Consider the following 27,347-nt stretch of genomic DNA (forward strand, 5'->3'; position numbering starts at 1 on the left):
CAAGCCAGCACATCCCTCTGTAAGAGGGTGCCTTTTGGTCTTCTGTTACAGTTTTGATTCTACTGCCTTAGTCTCATTGCACAGGGAGAACCAGTGTTAGTCTAAAAGGAAAGATCTCCCCTCCCTGCCCCCGTCAGAGCAGACAAGCAAGGAGCTTATGGAGATTCCCAGATGAGCAGCTTCAGATGCTGATGCACCAACTCAAACAGATCAGTGCCAGCCTTAGCTGCTACCTTTAACTATCTCTGTATATGCCAAAGGATGAGCTGCTGGGTTTAAAGGCTTTGCCAGTCTGCCTGAGAGAAAAGGTGTTTTCAGAGCAGAGTTAACTTCATTGATCTGCACTTGATGCAGTTCTCCTGGTGAGTAGTGACCCAAAGTACAGCTAGAGAAGCCTTTTTACTTCTATCTTAATCCTTCCTGAGTGGTGAGAGCTCTTGGCTCTTCCTGAGAGCACAGAGACAGACATTTTACTTTTCGTTTAAATACTTCCCTGTGACAGTATGTAACAAGCATCTGCACTCACTGGAGTGTTACAGCAACATAATGGAATTTATTTAGCTATAGTTGAATAGTTTAAAGCTATTAAAAAGAGCCTAAAAGATGCAAGCAAACTCAAATCACAGCAGCCCTATGGCATCAAAGGTTCCAGGGGAGATGCAAGTGCTGGTCTTGTCCTGCAGGCTCCTCTCTGCTCCCAGCCGAGACAGCGAGCAGGAACGGGAACTGTTTCTCATCAAGACTTTGCCTGGGTTGACACCTGGGACAAGAAGAGGAAGGAGTCATTAAATAAAGTACAAATGTTACATCACCGAGGCGTCCTGTCTGTGGCAAGAAAGGTTGTGTTGCTTCTGTTTAACAACTGGCATATCAAGACAGCTCCCTTCATCTCCGGGCTGCAAGGACAGCTAACCAGTGCCTCGAGGGTGTTACACCCCAGCACGTAATTCTTCTGTCAGGTAACGGTCCTAAACCATATTCACGGTGCTTAGATGAGGCCTTACCACTGTTAGTTGTCCATTTTTGGCTTTAAAGACCTGAGGCTCCTGCCCAGTGGTGAACACCATTGTCCCTTCCTTCCCAGAGCCAACGTGAAACTGAAGACTGCAAATACAGGCAGAATTACACATCAGATGCTTTCCTCGCAATAGGCTTTACACTAAGCCCCCTTTATTTCTGTTCCCTTGGCAAATCTCGTTAGATTAAAAGATCAGAGCCCTTCAGCTTGGGTAAATTTCCTAAACAATTGCATTATACCACACAACCCAGAAGGGTTTGATGAATGGAGCATGCCTGCCTGGCCCGGGCATTTGAATTTTCCTGGTGCAATTAAGCACTAGAAGATAAGCAGATCTGACCTGGAGAAAACCACTGAACACACAGAATCTAATTACAATTGAAATGCAAAGGCCAGAGAGAAAAGCTGGAGCAGAAGTACGGGTTTTATATGCCAGTTTCAATTCATGTAGAGATTTGAGAGACAGACTGCATCCACCTGCCATTAGCTTGGTGGCGTGACTGAGAAGGTTCCTGTGCTCAGCAATCACATTTCGGGGCCTTCTCAATCTTGTAGGGAGGGGAGCATTTATCCTGAAGTGACCCACAGGCTCAGCCCAGCAGGCTTTCCTCAGAGCTGGTGCTAATAAGATCTGTTGTGAAACCACTAAACCCACAACCTTGTGCCCAGGTCTCATCAACGTGAAAAAAAAGTGGGTTTAAAGTACCATCACCTATAAAGAAGTTTGGGTTTAGGCAGATGGGTCATGGGCAGCTCTTAGAGCAGAGCAGCACACCTAGCAAGGCGCAGCCACAACCATCATGGAAGCAAGCTTCTTTAGTGTGGGAAAAAGGTTGTAATGATTTTTAATATATTTTCTTGTTCCAGTGCATCCCATCTTGTTTCCCAGTGCCTAGGAAAGGAAGCCGTGAAAACAACCGTGCTACTGCAACAGACCTGATCAGCTTAAGGCACTGTCTGCTGGGATGATGTTAACAGTTTTGACCTAAGTAGTCCAGGCCTAAAAGTTTTTGAAGCAGCTTCTTCCATAAAATACAGCCTGCAGAATACTACCCATTCAACTTCCTTCCTTACCTTCCCTGCACAACTTTAACGAGGTTTTGCTTATTGGCCAGCATGCAGAGTTTAGTGACGGTCTCAAAGATATGCTCACACTGAAGTATCACATCCCCCTGGAAACAAAAAACAACACCACCACCACCACCAAAAAAACACCCCCAAAAAACAACAACAAAAAAGAGGCATAAAGTCGTCTGGCATCGCCCCCGCACGTAAGCCACGCAGTAGTTGTGCATTCAGAGAAACTCCTTTCTAATGCTGGAGCAGCGACCGCTGTGCAGAAGCGACCGATAACTACGCAGCAATTACAGCAGTCACGTACAAGGTTGGTTTGCTAAGCATCCTTCCCAGGGACTATTGAGGATTTATAGCGATTTGGGCTCTAAAAAAAGGAAAGTGAAAGCTTTCATGGTGAGACAGCAAGGATGCGAAGGTGTGGCTGATTACAGAATTAGTAAACATCAGTAATTGTGTAATCCCAGGATTTCATAGGAAGATACGTGAAGCATCAGCTCCAAGACCTCCCTTCTGCCCACGCGCTCGCAGTAGCTACGTTATGATTTTCTACCTTCTGTTTGTTGTCCTCGGGAACATGAATGACAACAATCCCATCGCCCAGGTTACTGGTGGAAATACCTTCCAAAGAAATCCAAGAATTAGAGAAAAACAACTACCAAAGACAGTTCCACACCACCGTCATCACCTTCCCAGCATTCGGGTGCTGTTCCCACAGGGGCAGCAACTCCAGCCCTGACTTGATTACAGAAGGAAGTCACGTTCCTGAAGGGGAGCTCTGTCCCTGAGAAGAAAGTCTCTCCCCCTGCTCAGAGCAAAATGCAACGAAGCTATCGCTTTGAAGAATTCTAACTTTTCAAAATCCCTTCTGAAGGCTCCTTTATCTGTCATCCACTTGTCTCTAACTCGGTGCCAAGAGTGGTTATTTAAACACAGTCGTTTTGCTCCGTACCTTACCAAAACAAAGGTAGCACGGAAAGAGAGAAGGGAGAAAGTACATATTCTACCCCTGGACTGTAGTTCAGAAAATGGCAGGATTAAAAAATACCTACAAAATGGGGTAGGAAAGTATTTTGATTCGTTTTGTTTTGTCTTCCCTTCCCCTCTATTTCAGCAGAAAGTGATTTCCTCCTGTATGTAAGTATTTCAGAGAACTGTGACCTCTTACTCATAATTTATACTTCAAGAAACTGCATGCTGACACACAGACCCTTTAGCCATCCCCCAGGAAGAGAGTGCTCTCAGGTAGACCATTGCTTCAAATCTCTTTGAAAGACCAAGTTTCAGAAGTTCATCTTTCCACCCCCAGGGTCCCTGGCAGAAAGGCAAGTCCCACACCAACTTCCACCGTTACCTTTCAGAGTGGCGTAGTCTATTTTCTGCTTGATCTTGGCCATTTCCACCACATACGCCGAGGACTGGGTCAGAACAAGCAGCCGGTCTCGTGCTTTGAACCCGTTCCTGTCGTATTTTATCACGGGGGTCACATACTGAAAATGACGAGTTGGTATCAGCGTTTCTCGCTGCCGCGGGGTCCTGCGCTGGGCGCAGTTCGGCAAGGAGCAGCGCTGCGCCGTGGAGCTGCAGGTCCCGGCTCGCAGCAGCCGCTGCCAACCTCTGCTTATAACGATCTGGTTTCTCTATCCTTGGAAATGCAGATGGCAGGATCATGCTTTGGGAAGGATGGTTTACCTGTGCCCTCTATGCCGTAACCACGGGAAGTGCAGCGTGCTGGCACTTCTCCTGCTCATTACAGCCCAAATAGCGATGCTTTTTAAGATGCCTTTTCAATAAAAGCTTAAATATTTTTTGTCTAGGTGCATTTTGAGATGTGTCTCCAATTTAAAAGCGAGGGAATACTTGCTACGCTGCTATTCATCAGTCTGCCCTGCCACATAGGCATGGCTGCAAGACAGCCTCAGGCGTCACGGCTCGCCTAGTCTGTGTGACCGACCAGCTCCGGGACTCCAGCGAGGCTGGTTCGAGGGCTGCTGAGCTCCAGCTGCCCTTCCCTTACCTTGATCTTCTCACCGTGGATGAGCTGCAGTACTTTGGGGTTTACATCGTTCTCTTCTGAGGAGCAAACCAGAAAGACGAACTGAGTGCAGGCGACAGACGGCCACCGCGCCCAGAGAGCTGCATTAATTGTCTTCATCCCATTAGTCCTCGTCCCCTGGGCACATTCCCTTCTAAACTAAGGGTGTTCACTTCCAGCTGCTCCTAAGCCCGTTTCAGTGACTCTTGTGCCTGACAAGGAATTCACGCCAGGCGTTGGGTCCGTCCTCGGTTCGTGCCCAGAACCACCCAGAGCGTCACTCCTTCCGCACGGTGCTCCAGCCGAAGGGAGCCTCCAAGTCACGGCCCCAGCATTTCATCCACACGCCACCGCCCCCTCCCCAGTCTCCCCGGTCCCTCGCCCTGCCCGTGCACCTGGGCTTTCTTCTCACGCCTTTTCTGCGTCTAACCCCGTCTACGTGGATTCCCAAGAGTCACACCTCTCCTTCCCAGCAGCTCCCGTCCTTAGGGCTGGATCCCCACAGCTGGCGAGGCTGCACTGCACCATCCCCCCTCCACCCGGCGCGGCCAGGGTGGGTCCCGGTCCCACCCAGCCTGCCGCGGGCTTTGCCTGGGTTTACGGCTCGCTGTCCCGAGGGGGACTCCAGGTACCCCCAGCCTAGCGCCGCCGGACGTGGCGGGGCCGGGGGCTTCAAACGCTGGGGCCTAAGCGCAGCGGGTGATGCTGCCTCGGCCGGATGGGAATCTCTCTGGGAAACTGAACCTGTTTTGTCAAACAGAGGTTTCCTGAGCAAGGAGGACACGGCCGGGCCCTTCGGGGGGTTGTTGTTGTGTACTCACTTAGTCGGGTGTCCACGAAGGGCTGGTTTATGCTCTGCGGGTAGCCCACCTTCTTCCCTCCGAAAACAGCGCTTGCTACCGCTTTTTGCTGTAACTGTTTTGAGAAGGAACAGCCTTTACTCTCTTAGAGCTTCGCCGTCAGCGACAGCAGCAGTTACAACACGGGCACCATTACTGCGCAACGTCATCCTTCCACTTGTGCGCTGCTGCGTTTCTTCCAACGCCTTCGGGTTATTCCTGCCTTACGCCAAATACGGGGGGGCAGGGACTAAACAGTCCTACAGATTTTTCTTATTTCTGGGTCTTGTCTAGTTAGGCGAAGCGCAGTTTCAAGGCGGTCAGATTAAGACCCACGTGCCTGCAGGAGAACCGCACCGTGCGTCGCAGGGGCCACCGAAACACCCCCCTCGGGAGCGTGTGTTCAGCGAGAGGAGCGGGGTCTGTCAGAAGGTGCCTCCTGCGTTTCAGGCGGTTCACAGAGAGCAGATAAAACACGCTGTGCGCACGTGATCAACTCGCACCTTTGCATTCCACATATTAATTACCTGCACTTTCCTCTCAGCGGTAACACCTCGGCAGTATTTCCTTACTAGGTTCCTAACGCAGATTTTCTGTAGCATCTCAGACGTCTACATTAAAAAAAAAAAAAAAAAAAAAAAAAAAAAAAAAAAAAGTGGTGAAGTTGTGCAAACAGCTCATTCTGCAGTCCTAACGAATACTGCCTGGTGCAAGAGGTTTTTGACACCTAGTCACACCTCCATTTGAGCTCCCGCAGCCCCGACCCCACCTACGGAAGAGCTTTGCTGCCAGAGAAGGGCTAATGCCCAGCAGCGGCCGAAGGACGCGGAACACCAAGCAGCTGAGTCCTTAGCAGGTACTAAAAGCAGCAAACCCCATCCGTCACCCCCGGACGAGACTGCGGCACGGCGCACGTAGCGTACCATCGGCACTGCTCTTCACCGTACCTTCCCCCGAGCTTCTTTCCCTTGGAGAACAAACAGCGACGTTCCTCCCGCTCCCACCCTCCCCCAAACACAGAGGAGCTCCAAGGGGTCTTCCAAAGGCTCTGCCATCATGCCTGAACAGAGGACAAGCTAGCAGGAGATGACTGCTCTTTTCCTACATGAAGCGTGCACACCAGTGACCACAGAGCAGAAGCCATCTTCACCTCTCCCGAAGCCTGCAGCAACCCTCACCTCTTCCAGGATGGAAGGAGGTTGGAGCCAGCTCTTGTCCAAGACGTTTTTTGGAACGTGGTCTCTCAGCTTCATCAAGTAGTTGTACTGCACAAGCTGCACAAATTCGATGTTCTCTGGGCAAAGGGGTTTTTTCCGATTGATGAAGCCATTTATGAATCTACAGAAAATACCCAAACCACAACTTATATGTTACCTTCAGAAATCAATGGAAATGAGAGGCAAGTCACCGAAGGCACACAACAGGCTAACAGGTCATCGACGGTAACTCAGGTACACTGTCACCTGTGTTACAGCAATGGAAACCTTAAGCTTTATAATATTCCAAATATTGACTTCCCCCCCCGCCCCCCCAAAAAAGTTCTGTTGACCAAAATACAGTGCTTTGGAGTTAGAAAGGAAGATCAGCTCTACTTCTAATGCAGTATTCAGGAGCGGGGTTTCAGGGAGTGGAGAGAGAGGACTATATGTAAGAGAATGGGCAGGCATGCAAAGGATTGTCTGGATATCTTCTGTTCCAGTGTAAACGAGCAGAGCAACAGGAATTTGTGCCAGTCAGAGAATCCATGAAGAGGTTACAGGCATTTCAGGTGATCAACCCCATCTGGCAACTGTCCTCCCAACTACAACGATCGCTTAGAAATGGGTGTGAAGGAGATGGTTTTGACCCACTGTACTGTCAGTACCCTGGACTCACCGTCCAGAGGCCATCACCAGGCTGTGACCCGCCACCCACAACGCTCCCCACGACCACCACACACTGATAGTTACTTCCTGATTATCTGAACTGCCCACGTCCTCTTCTTGGCCTCCTTCCGTGCCAGCACTCCTCGCCAACACGCCTCCAGCTTGATAGCTGCAAGAATTGATCGGGCCTTTGCATTAGTATCAGAGGTCCTGTGCGATACCATCCTTTAAATTCGCATAGCAGAAGTTATAACTGGCTTTTCTGCAGCTCTTCCCATCAGCTGATCTTTAGAGTAAGAAGTTTAGAACATTTTCTTCTCCACGATCACTGGTCCGGCACCACCTGCCCTGTAGAGCTCAACACCAAGGCAGGGATGTGCTGCACGCAGCAAGCGGCTCATCTCAGAAAGCCAGCCTTGGAGCCTGCAGCATTATTGATCAGCCTGCCCGCTGCGATCAGAGGGTCCATCTCCCCAGCAGCTAAGGCCCAATTCCTCGGTACCCCAAAACATCCCCACACGCACAGCAGAGGGTGCTGCCGCTGCAGGGCTGCTGGCACAGCCAATGCCTGGGTGACACCAGGAGCAGCACATGGTCCAAGGAGCTCAACAGAACTCAAGGCACCTCTGTGAACGCTCTTCATACAGCTGTCGCCTGCACCCGATCCCAACACCCACAGTCCTGTCTGCAGCAACATGGATTCGTGACCTCCCAAAGCCACAACTCCTACTGGAAAGCGTAGCCTTAAGAAGAGCATCCTCGATTCCGGAGCCCGTACCTGCCTGCCTCTTCTTCTTGTACTCCCTCTTTCCAAGGCATCCTTTATATCTGGCCTGTAGTCTTGAAACTGGCAAAAAAAAAAAAAAAAAAAAAAAAAAAAGAAAAAGCAGAGACATTGCTCCTATCTCCAGGATCACGGCATCCGGGAGCTGCGCCCCCAGCGACCAGACACCACGTGCCAAGGCGCTGGAGGGTCTGCACAACCAGCCGAGGAACAAAGGTGCCAAAACACCAACGGGACCAGAAGTAGCCTGCGTCGGTAGACGTGCCCTTCGGCAGCCCCACGCATTTATGCATTTCAGGCAGGTACAAACAGGTAACCCTAGGACGAGACCGGTGGTAGACCAGTCCCAAGGTACTTATGGCATCTAGGCATGGACCAACAGTTACTCGTAGGGCCGAGGAGCTCTAAAGGAGATGTGTATCCAGAACTCAAGCAATAGAGCTAGTGGTTCCTCCCCACCCTGGATTACTAAGTTTTCCCTGGGCTCTCCAGAGCTATACAGACCCGGGGCCTCGGCTCTCACCATGGTACATCTGCTCCGTGAGCCTGGAGCCCAGAAACACATCTGCTGCTTAGTCTATATGCAGATAAGGGGAACTGGAATCATACCTAACAGGTGCTTTCTGGCTTCAAACGCATCTTCAGTAGCGAACAGAGTCTTTGGGAAACGAATGAATATTTTGGTTCTGAAAAAGAGACCACGAAGAGCTTAGTCACAGTGAGCCACCATTTCAGCTGCCCTAAGCAGGCTGAGAGCCCGCCAGCTAGCTGCAAGGCCGACCAGTCACCTCTCCTTCCATAACCACTCTTCGCTTTTTGAGCTGGCGCCTCCCGAAAGGGTGCAAAGGGCTTGGCAAAGGGCAGCAGGGAGAGGGAAGGAAGCAAAACACCAGTTACTGCACAAGGTCCCAGCCGCCCTGCAAAGGTGCAGTGCGGAGTCCTCTGCCTTCACATGACTTCTGATTCTCAACGCTGGGATCCCTGCAAGTTTCCCAGGAGCTGTGAAGCTCAGGACAAGCAGCCGAAATCCAGTGAAAAGAGTTTTCCTTGTCTTAGCTACTGTCCTAGACATTAATTCGTGGATTCTGATAGCCATCAGTTGAAGATGACATCAGAGTGCCCTGCCTTGCCCCATGCCTTGTCTTCGGCAGGGAGGACAAGGTTGTCACTCAGGAGTGGTTGCAAACATCAGTTAAAAAAAGAACCCAGGCCTAAGACAGGCAAGTTGCCTTGGGCTGCCCAAGCAAGCAGGGAGACCTGGAGCTGAAACAAGGCAGCCCATCTCCCCTAACCCAAAGATGGGAGAAACTAGGCTGGATTCAAGCTTCCATGGAAATAGAAAGGTAAAAATAAAGAGGAAATTCACGCATCTGGGCTTTTAAATCCTTCTCCTTGCTCCTGTGCATTGTATACCTTTGGGGTGAGGTTATTTTGGTCTGTTTTAAAGAAGCCATTAATCAGGAGCCATCAGGTTTGCGGGCCCAGGCAGGTCCACCCAGTTCACATGGTCAAGCAAGAGCCAGGCTAAAGGGATCTGTTCACACCATGGAAGGGCCACATGGTGGTTTGCAGCCACAGACAGGACAGAGGATCAAATATAGCAAGCACCATGCAGCTGGCCCACGGAGATCAAAGCCAGAGAAAGGAAGTTTACCTTCCTAATTTGTATTCCTCAGGCTTGTAACCAATATGCTTGATGAGCCTCTCCACTCCCTCAGCTGCTGGCCCATGCCAGTGTGGCCAGGTAGCCGGACAGAGGGATTTATACCTGGAAGAGTAAGAGCAAGACATCAATGCAAATGATTTGATGTTTGAGGAACTCCTTCCTGAAACTCTCCCTCCCAGATTCCTGCTGCTTTATTCAAGGCAGAAGATGGCAAAGCAGATCAGAACGGATACAGACAAAAAGACACATACAAAGGTTATCTTTGATGCAGAAAAGTGTCTGCTGACAGACCCCTCCACGTCTCCTATCTCTGGGACTTGGCATTTAAACAACCCTTGCTCTGAAGCCCTTGTGGGAGGGCGGGTTGACCTGGATAGAGGGCAAAACGGTTCCACTTGCCTTTGCAAGAAGAGTTCATACTTCCGCCGATACGCGAAGCCGGCTCGTCTCACCCGCAAGTGCTCCATCAGGCCCAGGTATTTCACCTGATGTTGGATCAGATAATCGTCAAACTTCCCTGTAGTGAGGACACACATTCACTGGTAAGTCCTGTCTGTGGAAGCTCCCTCACTTGTCCATGTATTGGGACAAAGGGAGGAATCAAATCCACAATTACTCAAGGTGATGACTTTGCTGCCTGCTTAACTACAATTTTTGTATATAAACACACACACACAGAGCATATATATGTGCTGTACCTAGCTAGATGTGAAAGTGTCCCTCACTTCATTCCTTTATCTCAACTGCGGGTTCAGCCCAATGCCTTACCAGGCTCCTTGTTCTCATTCGGTTTAATGCATCGGACATAAGAAGGCTCCTTGGACATCAGGATTTCCATAAGACTCATCAGACTGTTTTTGAACTGGGTTGCAACCTAAGACAACATTGAAAGAACTTCTTACCTTTGGAACTCATCGCTGCAGTGATTGAAATCACCTCATCCCCTGTGCCCGTCAAAACTGTAAGTGAAAGGCTGACATACGCGTTGGTACCACAAAGCCTTTGAAGTGCAGTCAGTTGTAAGCTACCTGGACGAGGGGCTTGGCCGGAATATTTGAAGCCCTGCCATGCAGCTGGACATGCAAGGCAGCCCTTCGGAAGCGAACTACTGTTGGGTGCTAGGCACAGGGCTCGTTTTAGAAGGGTGCATTAATAACACCAATGTCACTTTGCTAGCGGCTGTCTCAGCGGCACCACCGTGCAGCCACCAGGAAGCTAGCAGGGCTGTAACACCAGCAAAGAAAACCCACTGAATTTGGGACTAAGGACAGGATCAGTGGCTAAATCAAGACTTCAGAAGTCGAGTTTATATTTGGCGTTAAGACTAAAGGTGAAACTCACAGTCTCTGGTCGCCTCCTGTTGTCTAGTTCCGAGAGTAAAAAGCAGTCTCTAATGATGCCGTTTTTAGAGCTGCACAGGACCTGCAACAGGAGGAGTGAAAAGCTGCTTTGCTTAGCAGCCACACTATTCCCACCGTGACGCTTCTAAGCTCGAGCAGCACGGCCGTAAGGACATGCATGTCGGTGCCTGAAGAACATCGCTAAGGAGAAATGTATGTTCTTGTTTGCTACAGAGATGAAACACATCTTCTGCAAAACTCTTCTGCGTCAAGCGAGGTAACTTACGAGAACAGCATCCCTTTTTTCTTCTTACCTCTTTCAGGTTTCTGTACAGTAGATCATTATTCTTCTCCAGAAATCCTGAAGAAAATGAAAAAAGCTTTAATTCTTTTGGAGGCTACACACTTTAGCACAAAATCTGGACATTTATGTCCTCAAAATTCTCACTGCTTTCACGTTTAAGACTTCCAAGTAACAGTACCTTCAGAGGGCACAGATTTTGTAATTCATCTTCCCGTCAAGTTATCATCTGCCACGTTGGCTTAAAAGCTCAGGTAACTTCTAGCCTGGCACTTTGTCCACACTCACCGACAGCACAGTAAGTGACTTCTCCTGCGTAGTGAAGGAGGCGGAAATCCACCCAGTCAATGCCTTTCCGCGTTTTCTGGTCTGCAAGCTTGCGACTGCGGGGAAAAAAGAACCACAAACAAACCACCAAGAGAAAAGCAGCAGAGAGATTTCCTCAGCTTGTAGAAAGTCACCCGCACAAAAAGTGGCTGGAAGTCTAATATTTGTTCCTACAGACATGGCTCTAACTACATAGTCACGACCCATAGTCAAGTTATCATATACCTGTCCATTGTGAACAGCTAGCAGCAGAGAATGGGAGTCAGCTACTGTAAACTCCTCAGAATATCTGCGACCTATCCATGGCAACGTGGCAATGATCACCCTTTCCAGAAGTATCAAGATTTTTTTCCCCATAACATTCATTTAAACACATTGTCATCACCTACATGAGGAAAATATTACCAGCTTCCTCAATTTCAAAATGAAACCGGGGGGGAAGAATTGTTTGAGATATTTTGCCTTAGAGCAAATACAAAGGAGGATTCAAAATTTTCAAGAATAGTAGGAACATTTTAGAAAGCAAGGGTTTGGTGGGGGGAGGGGAAGGGGGAAGGGTGTTAAAAAAAAAAGAGCAACTTAAAAGTTTAGGTTTCAGCTTTGTAAGCAGTCACTAACAGCAGAGTTGTGTGCCACTACAGCACAGTAGTACATCAAAGTTCCCTTCCAAGAGCATTGCCAAGTACAGATCCTGTTTAAGTAGCTCTAGCACTTCTATTTAAAGCTTTTCATCAAGCAGAACAGTATCAAGGCACATTGTGGTGACAAGGAAGTTGGCTACAAATATTCCACTTGGCTGTGATGAGCTTTAAAGATGTAGAAATGGTGACAATTCAGCAGCATGACTCTGAATTGATGACTTGTCAAAGCCTTTGGGTAGGCTTCTGCTGGGGACTGCCAGAACAGCCCAGCGCCAACGTGTTCATCTGCCACCAGAACTGAACCCGAAAGTGCTACAAAATGCCACTCGTCTGGGAGATCTGAGCAGGAGCATGTTTCTTTCCTCTTCATACTCAAAGCTCACACACAGCAAGGTGGAACTTAAATATTTTTGTACCCCTCAAAGCCTAAGGGCATTAGGCTCCTCTTCACAATATCTTCAGCTTTCCATGGAGTCAATGGGGGACAAAGCCATCTATGGCCAAAGCCATTGAGCCTTCATGGGCTAAAATCGTGTGTCAAAGCCATCTAATCTTTAGTCCCTAATTCTACCGTGGAATGAAACCAGACTCAAAGATCAGCAACACACTAGTGAAGGGACAGGAATCCCCACCACCACCTCCCCAACATCCCAGGTCATACTCTACCAGCGTAGCACATCACAACGTTAGACGGTGGTTGGGCAGCTTGATTTTCTTTGGTACAAAGCAAAAATTGTTCCCTCCCCAATACTCTGTTATGGGTAAGAGATGGGAAGACTTTCCTCTGTGATAAGATACAGAGTGTAAATGCGTACGTCACGAAGTGGGCATGATCTCCTACTTTCTCTTCCAGCTTTTCCAAGAAGCTCAAATCAGTCGCTTCACCAGGTCGTAAGCATTCTTCATCCTGGAACAGCAGACACCAGATAAAACGCTGCTCTGAACAGACTACTCCTTTCTCACTAACATTTAGTACAGCTTTGTTATGCAAGGCCAAAGAGCTTGCTTACAATGAGATGAGTCCTATTTTATACAAGCAATTTCCTTCTTAAATTTAGAGCTTTGTTATCTGTTTTGGGTAGAACTGTCAAGCTAAATCGAGTTAAGTAAAATCCAGCTTTTTCTTCTGAATTTGGCAATGCCGTGCCTCATCCTTTATTATCTGTAGTTCATTTAAACAGTGAGAAAGATGACATCATCAGACACCAAAATCCGGAAAGACCCAAAGGACTCTTGGTCTGGATGAATCACCGAGTTGGAGAGGGAAGACAAACTTACAGAATACTTTGTTCTAACCCAAGAAACACAACTCTTCCTGCTCCCCCAGTTGTACTGTGCGTAGAAAAGCCCTGCTTGAAGGAGCAATCCGTTGCAAGGTGAAGCCAATGCTGAGCTTCAGCAGCACCGTCTCTGGATTACCATGTACTAATCCTTTGCCTCCTGTACCGAGGTGATAAAAATTCTCAGCTTTGCCGACATGTCAGAGATGGTGGCAAGGGACAATTCAACTACAAGTCTCTACAGGAAGATTACTTGATTTCTTAATAATCAGGGTTTGCATTCAAGAGAGTATCATCATGGTAGTTAGCTTGTGTGCTCAGACTCGTCCCTGTGGAGCTGCACACTTCAACTGACGTGAAAAACATTACTCAGCACTGCAGAACAAGCTCCTTGTTAAAGGCTCTGGAGGGACCTGCCTTCAGCCTCTCCCATCTCTCCTGCCATCCCTCCGAAGGCACGAAGAGGATCTTCTTCAGATCAGTATTTTAAGGAGCAGTAGCGACTAAAGGGCAAGGAAACAAGAGGGAGACCTGCAGCTCAGGAGGAGGGAGGCAGCTCTCAGCTTCGTCTCCTAGCTGAGCCCTTCTGACGCATCAGACATCAAGTCACGTAAGCAGACCGAGGGAATAAACCGGCCACTTTCACCCTTACAAGAGCCTGGACTTCTGGCTTCAGGCAGCTATAGAGAAGCAGTCCTGCTGTTCCGCAGGCTCCCTAACGGTACTCGGAAGAAGCCTGGGTCCCATCGCTGTTGCTGACTGTAGCCAGCCAGGTTGCTACAGGTACCTTCCTTCTACTCCTCCGTGTCTCCCGGCAAGAAGCGGGGAGAACGGCCTACGTCTTCCTTCTCAAGCACTCAGAGATGCTGTGGAAGCAGCATACTGCCTCCGAAACCCACAGCTCTCTAGCAAGCACATCCTCCACATTGATCTTCCGGGTCTTTGTTTACAAGGTCTATTTGTTGACATTCTGAACAATGCAACCCATCACGTAATCAGAGGAAAAAAAATATGATTAAGGACCTTAAAGCAGGGTACAGGCAGGCATTTTAATCTGAGTAGCACAAACTCTCTTCTTACCAGAATGGAGATTATTCCTTTATGCTTCTGCTCAACCAAGTCACAGATGATCTTGTTGTTAAAATATGGAATTGGTTCCCACTGGAAGAGGGGAAAAAAAAAAAAAAAAAAAGAAAGGAAGAACAGTTTTAGAAGATCTTTTCTTTGCAATTTTTAAGTTCTTTGGAGCCAGGCTCCAATCCCACTGAAGGTCAACGTAGCGAGTTAGGACCGACTGAGCTGCTGGGGAAAAGTGACAGCACAGTGATCCATCACCCCACACTGCAGCCTTCCTGCTTTCAGCAGTCCAGCCATCCTCTTATTCTCTACATTAAATGCACTCCATCTTCCGGGGTCTTACACCGCTGGAGTTCCTCATTTCTCCAGGGACGTTGTCACTGCTGACCTTCTGAGTGTCAGGGAAGGTCCTACTCCTTTCTTAAAGGATGCAAATTAAGTCTAGGCTAAATTACACTGCAAAAGGATTACAGAACGAGACCCATGGCCATCTGATACTTCCCACCTGAACAACGCAAAGAAAAAAAAAAAGAAAAAAGCAGGATGCTGCCTTCGTTGATGATCAAAAGCATTCAGTGGAATGGCAGTTCAAAGAAAAAAGGGAGGAGGGAAATAGAAAGTTACCTCTATTCCTTCCTGTTCGTATTCCTCCTGCTCTGCTTTCAAGGTCATCTCAATCAACAGTTGCTGGAGCTTCTCATTGCAGTAATTAATGCAGAACTGCTCAAAGCTTCAGAGTGGTTAAGTGAGCGTTAGTTTTTATTTATTTCACGGACAGTTTCACTTCTCCCACCACCACCTATTATCTTCAAGCCAAACAACCCACTTCTACACAGATCAAGCCCACACATTCCTCCCACACTGTTGTACCGAGCGCTCAAATCCAGGCAAGCGGACCAAGCTGAAGCTCTCCCCGGGGGGTTCTGCTGACCCAGCGCGCTCCGATTTCGCGGCCACCTCTAGCTTGCCTTGCTGGGGTAAGGGCACGCTCAAGGGCTTCAGCACATGCCCCCACTAGCATGAGGACGGGCCACCCCAAACCTCAGGAAGAGCCGTTACCTGTTTGTGTCCAGCACTTCAAAACCATAGATATCCAGCAGGCCGATAACCGTTTTCCGAGTTGAATCCTGTTAAAGACACCATTGCTCTGTAACCGCTGCTTCAGCTGATGCTTCTTCCCTCCATGTTTCGTGTTGTTTCTTCCCCCTAAATTTTAATCCTTCTCTTTGAGACATTCGCGTCGCGTGCCAATGGAGCAGCCAGTTTAAAGCAGGTAGTGAACTGCCAGAACTATTTAACATGCCACCTTCCACACCTAACTACGCGGTTTTCCAGCTCACTGCTGTGGGATGCCCCTAGATCAATTACCAAGAGGTTCGGTGACGAGTGCTGTAGGGCCTCACGAGAGAAATGCTGCTCAGCACGTTAGGAGCACACAGTGTCTCGGAGGACGCCAGACCAGAAACCAACCTTGTTGGCTAGAGAGCCGTTAATTTTGTTGACTAGCCAAGTGAAAGTTCGTCCGTAAATTGCCTTTGCTACTGCGTCCCGAGCATAGAATGCCAGATCCACGTTCAGTGGGCTTAGGACCTAAAAAGAAATAAAAACATGCCAGAGATAAGCACCACAGACGGTCAGAGCAAGCGTCGGCAAAGCCGGTTCACCCTTGTGGCTTGGAGAAGCAGCCATACTGTCGCATACCACAGCACAGCGCTCAGCCCACCTGAACTGTGGCTGCCTACAGCTTTATTTACCGTCAGAGTGACTTCAGTCTGGTGTATGGACACAAGTCAGCAGGATTCTGTTACTACTTTTATGGGAGCACTAATTTAGACAAGTGGGGAGAAGTATTATGTCTTCCTTTTACTTTTATTAAATTTGGTACAAATTTTATTTTATTAATTTTGGTACAAACCGCCCAAAGAACGGTTTTTAGTCGTGCTTTTCTTTGTTTATGCAGCCCAGTCTCCCACGAAGCCCTCCAGGGACTGAACAAAAGGAGATCATTCGGCTCAAACACAAGTCCCCGTTCCTAGCTTTTTTAAGAGTTACTACCTTGTTCTGCAGTAAAACTCCAATACCAGGAGTATGTTTTAGTTTAACGTCTCAGGCTGGAGGAGGAATATTATATGGAGGAGAGAGACAGCCGGAGTGATCTGGTTTTACTGTAACGCTGCTAAGAACAGAGCTCCTCCTCCGCCACCACCGCTAGCCCGCGTGGCTCCCCGCTGCCTCCTCGATACCTCTTCGGATCTGGCTTCGATCTTCCGATGGGTGAGGGCTTCCTGCAGGATGGACAAGTGCGTACCCAGCAGCTGCGGAGAAAGAAATACCTGCACTCAGAGCAGGGCCAGCAGGAGAGTGCTTAAATAAGCAGTATTGTGTGATCGATAGGGCATAAGCCCCCCCCCGTCCATCCCCATTCATTTCGGGGGGATGCCAGCCTTGATAGATCTCGGGTGTACTCATCTTCGAGCAACGGTAAGCAAGGAAGTTTCAGAGAGATGCTGACACTCATCCAAGCATGCTGTCACTCTGCTACGGAAAAAAGGGGCCCTACAATTCAAGATCAATTATAGCAAGAGCTAGGTATTTATATAGCTATCCTTCTGCTTTTGGGAACAGATCTTTTGGTCCTTAAGAGGAAAACACAGCAAGGTTAAGGCTTTCTTCATGACAGTCTTAATACTGACGCTATCTGGGAACAGCAAGATACCTTTGAAATCCATTTGATCTGCGTGCCGTCGCGAATGATGGCATGCCCATTGCTGTCTTCTTCAAACTGAATGTTCCCGAGGTGCAGGACGCTAGCAACAACTCCAAAGAGATGCTAATAACAAGAGTTACAGCATTAGAAAACAGGTTCCCACAGCTCTGTGGGACAGGTCTAATCTTTCCTACGCATGCTACTAAGCGGAATATTGGCTAGGCTGAAGGAGGCGAGTCAGACAACCTGCTTCAGAGATGTGCTACCACCAGTTGCCATCATGCTGTACCAAGGGATAGAGATCTTCACGCACATCTTCCCCCAGCCCCCCCCAAATTATGTCCTATTCCATCCTTAATATCTCTCCCAAGCAAGAGTGTTTCCGTCACTTTTAAGTAAGGGGTGCACTGCTGTCTTTCGTTAAATTCCTTTTGGTAGGCCCAGTCCCTCTTAACATGCATACCTCTATATCTTTTTCAGTAAAGTCAATGATAGAAAAAGCTTTGCGGACTATTTTCCAGTCATTCTTGTCATTAATAGAAAACACTTTGGCACATCGACCCTGTATGGTAAAAGAAAGAACAGTTAGTACAATTCATTGGCAAGGCAATTTTGTTATCGGCGACAAACACAGCATACTACTGGGCATACTACTTTCATTTGCAGTTTCCTCAGCCTGTACAGATGCAGCCTGCAACAGGTCGCAAGTTTATTTCAGTCCTGCTAATCCTGAAAGTGGCTCATTTGATCAGATCTTTCAGCTTATACTTTAAGCTTCAAATAACTTAAGTCATTGAGCTTGGATAGTGATTACCATAAAATGGCTAAGTCATAGAATAGTTTGGGTTGGAAGGGACCTTTAAAGGTCATCTAGACCAACCCCCCTGCAATGAGCAGGGACATCTTCAACTAGATCAGGCTGAAGGTGTATTGTGAAGTCTTGTGAAGAGCTTGAGCTTACAGCCATCTTCCATTTTTATGGTAATAATATCTGCTGCGCTCAAGTATTCTTCACTACCAAGGAAGAAATGAAACAGAGAGCACTACCGCCAAGTGAGCTGTACACTGCATAACCATACCTACCTGGGAAACTCATTTTATACCAGGTCCTGACACAGGGGTGTTAGAGGAGATGCCTTTACACAAAGTGTAACTTGCAGACTACTCCGCTGTATGGTGGCTCAGACCACTCTTCTCAATGAATCAAGAAGTGCCTTGACCATACCAGAGGGACCAGGGTCATCGAATGGTTTGGTGACACTTGCTTAAGAGTGTTCATGTTCTCACAGTAGCAGTACGGATGGCAGCAGTAAGCCATTCCGCACACACAGAACACAGGGAATACACAATTAATAAGAAACCTGGTGAAAATTACTTTTTTTAAACTCCGATGGCCTGGCTGTCACCTAGTCTTGTTGCCCAAAAGCTTGTTTCTGTCCCCACAACTATATCAGCCGATCCAATGGGAGGTATTGCCTCTTATAAGCCGCCATCACAGCTGGAACAGTTCCTCTACAAAAGCACCCAGGGTAGGACGGTGTGCGACAACCCCAGAGCAAGTATGTTCGCAACCAACCTGCCGGCGAGTTTCACCATGCCGTGACAGGCAGCGGGCTCCCCGAGCAGCTCACTTCACACGTGAGGAGAGCTGCATGCGCAATCCCCACAGTTTGAGACGTAAGATACCGAGAGAGGGACACGCTCGCGCTGACCTGAACGAGATACGCGTACTTCTGGGGGTTGCGCTCCAGCCCAAGCCAGCAAAGGAGATCCTTGTCTCCGCCTTCTAGTAACTGGTAGAAAATATGGAAATTCCTTTCTCCGTGGTTTTGATGGACAACTCGGGATTTCTCAATTAGGTAGCTGAGGATGTGCCCTCCCACTGGAGCTCCCTGGCAGAACAAAGAGTCAGGTCAACACCAACAGGTATAAATAACGTCACTGCGACGGCTCTTCCTCCGCTCCTCGGAACAAGGAGCGGCGTCAGGAGAAGCACGTTTCTGCTGTTCCTTACCTGCCGTCTTGTGTTTAAGAGTTAGTATCCCACAACACTACAAGCTGTATCTAAAGAGTTTGCTGTCCTTCTAGCGTAACCTGCGCTTTACAACAATTTATATTAGCTTTCTACTGAGCGCCGGCAGTATTGCCAGTAATATGGGAAGCTTTCAGGACGCATAACTAGTCACTTTACTTGCAAAATGCAACGCCTGTAAAACTAGGGTCAGAAATCTGCAGTGTAAGTCTTAATAAATCCTGCGCTGCCTGGTAAGTGTCCAGGAGGTTCACTGATACAGCTTGTTTTAATAGCGGTCCATTAAGTTTGTTCTCACCTTAAAATCAAATTGGATATCCATGTATTTCCCAAATCTGCTCGAGTTGTCATTACGCAATGTTTTTGCGTTTCCAAAAGCCTATGGAAAAACAGATATATTAAGTCACTTCTCATCTTACTGAGAGCCTGACACCCACGGGAGGGCAAAGCTCCAGAAATAAAGATTTGCTGCATCAGCCGAGTCCTACCACTGATTTTAGTGGGATTAAAGAAATACAAACTTGGTGGACTTAGCAGTATTGGACTCAACAGTCTTAAAGGTCTTTTCCAACCTAAATTATTCTCTAATTCTAAGCTAATGTATTTCCCTAGCTTTAATGTGGAATTCAGCTAAGCAAATTATCGCTCTTTCTTGTAAGACCTACAGCTGAAGCCGTGAGGAACTGTGGTACGCTGCACAGTTTCCTTGCACTCCCAGGTTTCAGCTATCCTCCACTACAAAACTCAAGTTTAAATTTCTAAACATTAAGCAATATTAAATCCCAAGCATTCTTTCAGGGGTTTTGCTGCCAAGAGGTCACATGTACGTTATTATTTATGTTATGTATGCCGGCGCAAAGTCATGTATAACAGGAGGCCGTTCCCTGGTGCAGGTGTGTAGACTTGCATGGAAGTCTTCTGGAGTGCGGCCACCTACGCCAACTCTTCTGCATTTTGTACCTTTATTTCGTTTTTACCTCCAGAACGGGATTGGAAAGTAGCAGACGATCACGGACGACCTGGAGCTGCTCTGTAGTTGGACAGGTTACTGCGTAGTACTGCAAGATCTTCTTGGATGCTTCAGTCTTCCCGGCTCCGCTCTCCCCAGAGATGAGGATGAAGTGGTTGTTGTACTCGCTGCACATCACCCGGTAGGCATTGTCAGCTATGGCGTATCTGGACAAGGATCACGGGAAGCGTTCAGAGGAGAAGCGTCCGTCAGAAATGGCGACAGGAGGTGGAGTATCAAAGGTTTTTCAGAAATACTTATTCCCCGTCTAACATTACAGGTATTGGGCTTGATGGGAAAGCACAGCTCAAAACACGAGACTGACTCGAAGCCTCATAGTGAAAACGCAGCCTGTATGTGAGGGACAGATAGAGCTTGTTCTTTTTCCCCACTGCTGCTGCAGAATTTATCCAGGCTGTATGTACTCCTGGTGAATTCAGTTTACACACAGCAGGGACTCCCTCTTCCAAAGCAGAGGAGCCAGTTTTGGTTCCAGTCAAGGGAAGATCTCAACTTTTGCCGATAGGCAGATACAAAGATAACCAACAGTGGAGCTTTCACCAATATGCCACTGAAGGAAGGAAAAGAAAAAAGAAAAACCTACTTGAACAACCACCCAACCACCTGGCCATCAAAAAAATTCCAGCTCGGAATTCAGAAGTTCAGGTTTCTTCCCCGCCTGGGAAGTCCAGGTGGAGGCTGCGCATGAGCACTGTGCTAGTCCTGGGGTTGCCTGCACTGACACGAGGCCTCGGAGGACAAGCCAACATGACCAGAGCGTTTTGGACAACTGAAGGAAAAGATGTTGACTTGCCCACGGACACAGTCAGGCAGTGGTCTGACTAGGCCGTGTGTAACGAGCAGAACACACTAAGCACTAGTCTGGACTAGTGTCTTGAAGACTAGAGTCTTCAGGATAACTCTTCCCCTGCAGTTTCCCCAACATCCCTTCTGCAATCCTTTTTTTCCCCCCCTTTTCCTCTCACAATCAGCTAGAAGACAGAGAAAAACCACCACCCTTACCTACAAAATTCACCAGCCCTAGTGACTGTGGATACACATCCTTGTCGCTAGTAAACCGCATTACAGAGAAAACCCAATTTATCGATACAAACTGAAATCCTAAGGGTTCTACTTACAGATGTGGTGGCAGTTCAAAAAAGTTTACCCCTCGATAAAGCTGCATCTGTGCCACTGTGTAGATATCCAGCTCTTTGTAAGGGTTGACAGAAACAAGAAGAGTACCAATATATGTCTGCAGGCAAAAAGAATGCATACAGGTGGGAAACCTGTTACAACACTACAATGACAGTTCCCAAAAATGGATCAAGTACTTCAGGATATTATGTAAGAACCACTGAAAAAGATGGTACAGAACTCATTATGAAAGGAAAAAAAAAAAAGTAACCCAAGAAAATGCCAGAGGCATCACTACTTCAAAGCCAACATGAAACTCTGCAAAATCTACCCAGTTAAGAGTTGAACAATAAAAATCAAGCTTAGAGCCTTACGTGTTATATATAAGGTTTTGATATCTCATGATACTTACGGAATTTTTTTTCCTACTTAAAGTTAACACAATAACGCATTTACTATCCCAACTCTGTTTCATAGAAATCTTTGGAAATGACCAATAACTGATGCTGTGAAGGAAGCCAGGTAGTATGTCTATTCCTTAGACAGCTGTTCAGCAGAGAAAATTCCTTCTTGACTGTGAAGGGTGATCAAATAACACATTTCAGGACACATTACATTTTCCTTTCTTTGTGTACATTTTCAGCACACCAAAATGCCCTGTTCTACTTTCTTTTCAATTCATCCCATTAGTGTTAGACAAATATCAGTCCTCATTTGGCAAAGGACCTGTTTAGATACTACTTGCCACTCCTGTAAGCCAATGTATAACCTTGAGGCTGCTGAGAAGTCCTTCACACGGCTGTGAAGTCATCCTAGCTTGCACCACGAAGGACTCGGCACTTCTCAGATAAGTGACATACCATGTTCAGCACTGCCTTGCCTTCAAAGATAGCAAGGGAATAGGAAAGTGAAACGCTACTGCCTATTGTTTGGATCTTTGTAAGGCAACTCCGAGCAGGCTGAGACTGTTATTTTCATTAGTTAAGTAGCCAGACTGCCACAGGGTGGTCACTCTGCCGGGTACTACTAACATCTAACAAGGTTTATTGTCTCAGAGCACGATAAAACCAAAGCTGTGAGAGTATTCTCTGTATTGATGGTGCCTCCTGCTCCTGCAGTTTTAGCTTGCATCCCATCTAGGTGGGCGACAACTGATTATTTTTAGAAATATATGCATACCACACCTAGGGACACTTCATCTGCCACAGGCTACATGAGCAGCACTTACATAGATGAGGTTCTCTTGGTATCGCTTGCGAAGGTTGCTCAGGAAAGCAGTCTCACTGGTGTGGGAGTCCAGGAGCACAAAGTCCTGCACCCCAACTCTGTCCCGGGCTATCAGAGCCCCTTCCATGTTTGCGTCAGTGTTATCTTCCACCACTTCTTTCTACAACACAAAGGTTTATTCAAACAGATTTAGGAGAGAGCAGAGAGGGACCCTAAGGGTCAGCCAAGTCCTTCCCTGTACCCCGGGGTCAAACCAACCTGGCATGGGTAATGCCAGGAGATTATTATCCAAGCTGTTACTAACACCTTCCCCAAAGATGGCAATTTCATACCAGGAGAGTTTGCACACCAACTTCTTTCCAGTCAAGACGCCTGAGACTCACTACTGTGATCCGAGAGGAAGACCAAAGTTTCCAGGCAGCCCCCGCTAACGTGACAGTTGTTTGAGACAAACCTAAGTCCGAAGGTGCAGTTATGATCTGGGACGCTCATTAACTCACTCTAGACACAGCAGTTGCAAGCACAAAGTTGAAAGTTAACGGTGGAGGATATCAGACAAACGGTTCGTTTCTACGAACTACGAAACGCTAAAACACAACTACGAAAATGGAGAATCTCCAGTTGGACTTGGCCTTTAGGGAAAAAGAGATTAATCCTACCACACTACTCTGCACAAGACTGCTTCATTATTCCTAGTGCCTCCCACGGGCAGATTAAAGTCAACTTGCAGAGCTGGCAGCAGATGTCTCCACACGCCAGCGAGAGACGCGGGCAGGGTGCAGCGAGGCCACCAAGCTGGTAAAACTCATCAAATAGTGACTTGGAGAAACAGTTAAGCCTTTGCCAGCACGCAACCCCACCTCTTCCTCGAGAGGCTGAAAGATGCAAAAAAGACGGCACTAACAAAACGTTAATTCTTTTGCAGACTCCACTTCCCATTCTTTACCATGGAAGTTGACCTTATACTGAAAATACTCACTGCTGAGGATCAAGCTCTTGTTTCCCAGGCTATAAGAACAAATTGTATGTTTATGTAATTAAATCAAGCTGATAATTTCATCCTAGCAAGTAGACAAACAGGATACTCTTTATTCTACAGTAAGAAATGTGCCAGAGTAGGTTTTTGGTGGTTTTTTTTAAAGACACTGGGATGACAGTTCAGAGAATTCCTACCCTAACCCATAAAATACTCCCCTTACGACAGAAATGAAGTTAATAGATTTTGAGGAGCTTACCTTTCAGAGCTTTGCAAATTAGGCAAGAGAGCCCGGCTCAGCAGCCATCAGCAGCAGCTCCTCGGACTCCGGGATGTGCACATGAGCCCAGCACCTTTGCTATTCTCATATTGCCCTTCATGACATTGGTTTTTTACATTTTGCTGCTCCACTGCTCAAGAAGATTGTGTGATTGTGTGCGAGATTTTGAACAAGCATTGAAAGGACAGTGGTGGCCTGTTTATGCAGTGCCACATCACTTTTTTTTTTTCTTTTTAAGCAGACGCTTTGCAAATTTTAAATAGGCACAACGTAAAATGTTTTTGCTAAGCTTTGGCAAACCCTGACCCTGGAGGTAGGCTTTTGGGATGAGCTTGCATAGCACTGGTGGAAGACAACGGCACTTTGTACACCAAGGCTTGGTGGATTTAGAAGCAGGATTTCAGTAAAATGAAGAGCAAAGGACCCAACCTCACAATATTATTCATGACTGAGGGAAACTCAGAAGAGTCAGCTCTTAAACAGAAATTTTAATGTGAGTCTCACTTTTAGTATGGCCTGTTCTTTACATCCATCCGTATCTCATCGAAAGAGTGATCTGAGCTTTGAGATCCATATTCAGCAGTAACATTACCACAATGCTCCAGAGAGATATTCTGAAAGCATACTATTTAAATCCTGTCACAGTTTAAAAATAAATAATCATACCTGCACTAACTTCACACACAAGTAACTACTTTTTTGCCTTTTACAGCCACTTCCTCCAGCTGACTCTGTTACCAGCTCCAGGTTGGTAGGAGGTTGTATTCCTTATTTCTCCTAAGCCATGGTGTAACGCGACTGTGACCACTTCTTTCTTCTGCCAGGAAGATACCTACATTTTTTTTCCTTTTAATATTAATAGCCTTTTTTTTTTTTCTTCTTCTTCTTCTGCACATGACATATCTTATCTATTTGTTGTGCTTGTCCTTAGTTCAGGTTCCATCGGTTTGGAAGACAATATAAAGAATGAATTAGCTTCTCAAACCAATACCTGTGCAGACCCTACTACTTAGGGAGGAACACGGTGGGGTGAAGGGAAGGAAAGAGTTTGAAAAAAATCTCCTATTCGTTGTCCTGTTAAACATTTAATTTAATTCTACAAACTTCAAGAACCTAAGAAACATTCAAACCACTAGCCATGGTCATTTCTTTCATTCTGAACACTTGCCTCTAAACCAAGTAGCCCACTCAAGCTTGCTGGTGTTCCCACACCACTACTCACCCCAGTAGCTGTGACACCTCCCAGAAACGATTATTACAGCTTTGCAAAATCACTGGAAGACTTGACAGAGTGTCTTTCCGGAGTGCAGTACAAAGTGGGATAAAAGTAATCATTTCAGTCTCTCTGTTCTGGACTAACACAGGTGACAAAACATTCAGTCATATCTGGCTGTGTACTGAGCATAGAGGCCACGGTAATATCCAAATCAAAGACCCAGTCTGCAAACGGTTTTAGCAAATTTTGTAACTTCGCTGTATTGCAAATGAGACAAACAGGCGGCTATCGTGCAAGCTACCAGAGTAATTATTTTTGTTAAGTGTCTGTCCCACCCGAGTAGTATTCAATATTATTTGGCAGTGCAATCTACAGATTTTTTGTTTTTTCCCCTCTAAACACACTTTATCTGCTCCACATAAGTTGCTGCTAGGTTAATGTTTTTATTTAACCCACACAAGTATGTGTTTCATAAACAAAATGCCAGAGTTTAGCGGTAGATATTTATTATTTTTTTTGCCCTGATACTTTCTTCATCATTTAGCAGGGAAGCTTTTGGCTTCATCATTTTGGCTTCCTTGACCTTGCTACAAGGGCAGCTGAGCCAGGAGCCCAGCCCCTAGCAGTAGGGCTGACCTGCCCGGGCTGGGACACAACTCAACACAACTCAACACAACTCAACACAACTCAACACAACTCAACACAACTCAACACAACTCAACACAACTCAGCAGCTGTGTGTTAGCTCCGGGTCAAGAACAGAAGGAATTTGCCACCGCCGCAGGCCAGTAAAGCGGCATCTCTCAAATCAAGCACGTTCAGGCTGTAATAAAATCAGTATCCGGTGACAGAGAATTAAAAGCGATCAAACCTATGAAACCAGGGCTGTTGAACGAGTTCTCGAACTTGAGCATGCCTCACCAGCTACGAGATGTCTTTGAATTCAATTGCAAATGCATTTTTAAAGGAGAGGCTTTGGCCTGGCTGCAGGAACACGATACGCCCTCCGCTCCGCGCGTGGTCAGTGCTTCTCTCCAGCCAAGCCATGGAGATGCCTCCCTCAGCACGCGTGGCAGCGGCTCCGAGCCAGCAGCCTCAAGCACTAGAGCCATTACATCCCAAATTAGACCTACCCGGACGTTTCCACCGTATCACGTGCAGGTGCCTGCGGTGCCCAACGGCCACGCGTGAACGTGCCGGACAGGAGGAACCGTCTCCTCCGCAGCATCCCATACCACCTCCTTTAGGTCTTACGGCGTATGAGGCCTCCTGCCTTGCTCGACTGCTGTTTTCTTTCATGTCAGTTATTTCCAGTTATTTCTGACAGTCCGAGTAAGAAATCACCTGATTTTTCTCCCAGGGTAAAGCAGGTTTTTGGCAGAACTACTGCAAGCAGAGAGAATGTGGGAACAGCTTCACTTTCAAGCTATGCATGCAGTATTAATCAAAATAATAATGCCCTGAAACCCCCTTCCTCTACAGATACCCTGGACCAGGCCAACCAAAGAATGTAAACTGAAAACTTTAAATTGAGATTTGTCTAAGGCAGCATAGGACTCAAACCATCTCACAGTCTGAACTATTTCCCCTTATTTTTCCCCCCAAACCATTGATACTCTTTTTTTTTTTCCCCACTCCAGTTTGGTCACAGCACAGTGGCTGCCTGACAAGGTTAGAGTTTGTCATTTTACTAGAAAGATGGACTATAAACAACTTAAGGTGGATTTGTCCTCCTGAAAAAGCACTCAGGACAAGCTGGACAAGAGACTTTTACCTCCTCCCCAAGCGGGAATCGTGAAAGAGTAAGCCTGAAGCACAGTGGCCATCTGCCCGATCAGGTTCCTTAACCCAGTTCTCTCACTCGTACGGTAATTGGTAAGCGACGCTGTTCCCCGGTAGACAAAAATCCCAAACTCTTTTCTGGGCTGCTTTGTGCTCAGATTTTCCCAGTATTTCGCTGTTGCTGAGGTCAGGCAGTTTAATTATCGCAGTACCATTTACCACCCTGTCCCCCACCCCCTTTCTGGAAGTTTACTACCAGTTTTGTGCTTACCTGGTATCACCACCGGTAAGAGATACCCCCCCGGGACTCACCTGTGCACATTACCCCAGCAAGACACTGCTCTTTTTCAAGGATTATTTTCCTTTCCTCACCATTTAAGAGCCAGGAGATTTCCTTCTGGCCTACCGCGATGCAAGCTCTATCAGAAAGTCTCTCCCTCGCTACAAGGAGGGCGTTTTCTCTTCCCACAGGGATTTGTCCATCGACATTGAAACTACAAGGACCTATGTCGGATCACAACACAAATTCAGGAGATGTGCAGCTCTTGCAAAAGGGTGAAAATAAGGTCAGAAGCAACAGGCTGGTTTCTTTGACGAAGTTGGTGGAAGTTTGAAAGAAGCAAACGAACAAGACTTGGCAAGGAACAGCTAGAAAACAACTTTTTTTTTTTTTTTTTAAGAAGAAACTTTGCAAAATTATTACTTATCTTTGCCAGAGGCTCAGAACTTCACTT

The 27,347-nt window shown here is 47.1% G+C and overlaps 1 protein-coding gene across 1 annotated transcript; it reads right to left on the reverse strand.

The window, feature by feature from the left end:
* Positions 1–736: 736 nt before the first annotated feature.
* Positions 737–22,513, reverse strand: MYO1H (myosin IH; the record flags this gene model as incomplete). Its single annotated transcript, XM_082007718.1, has 31 exons — positions 22,361–22,513; positions 21,135–21,250; positions 19,964–20,162; positions 19,285–19,365; positions 18,667–18,846; positions 17,418–17,516; positions 16,964–17,077; positions 16,491–16,562; positions 15,718–15,837; positions 15,307–15,374; positions 14,872–14,977; positions 14,251–14,331; positions 12,706–12,797; positions 11,211–11,305; positions 10,936–10,982; positions 10,623–10,703; positions 10,050–10,155; positions 9,681–9,798; positions 9,270–9,383; positions 8,225–8,301; positions 7,610–7,678; positions 6,916–7,000; positions 6,145–6,304; positions 5,494–5,577; positions 4,949–5,042; positions 4,110–4,165; positions 3,447–3,582; positions 2,646–2,713; positions 2,093–2,190; positions 1,005–1,104; positions 737–760 (listed from the first exon to the last, which is right to left on the reverse strand). Exons 1-31 carry the CDS (start codon positions 22,484–22,486, stop codon positions 737–739), a joined length of 3,066 nt encoding a protein of 1,021 aa, XP_081863844.1. The 5' UTR covers positions 22,487–22,513.
* Between the last annotated feature and the right edge of the window lie 4,834 nt (positions 22,514–27,347).

This window comes from Phaethon aethereus (genome assembly GCF_964289735.1).
Source record: "Phaethon aethereus genome assembly, chromosome: 17".
NCBI lineage: Eukaryota > Metazoa > Chordata > Aves > Phaethontiformes > Phaethontidae > Phaethon > Phaethon aethereus.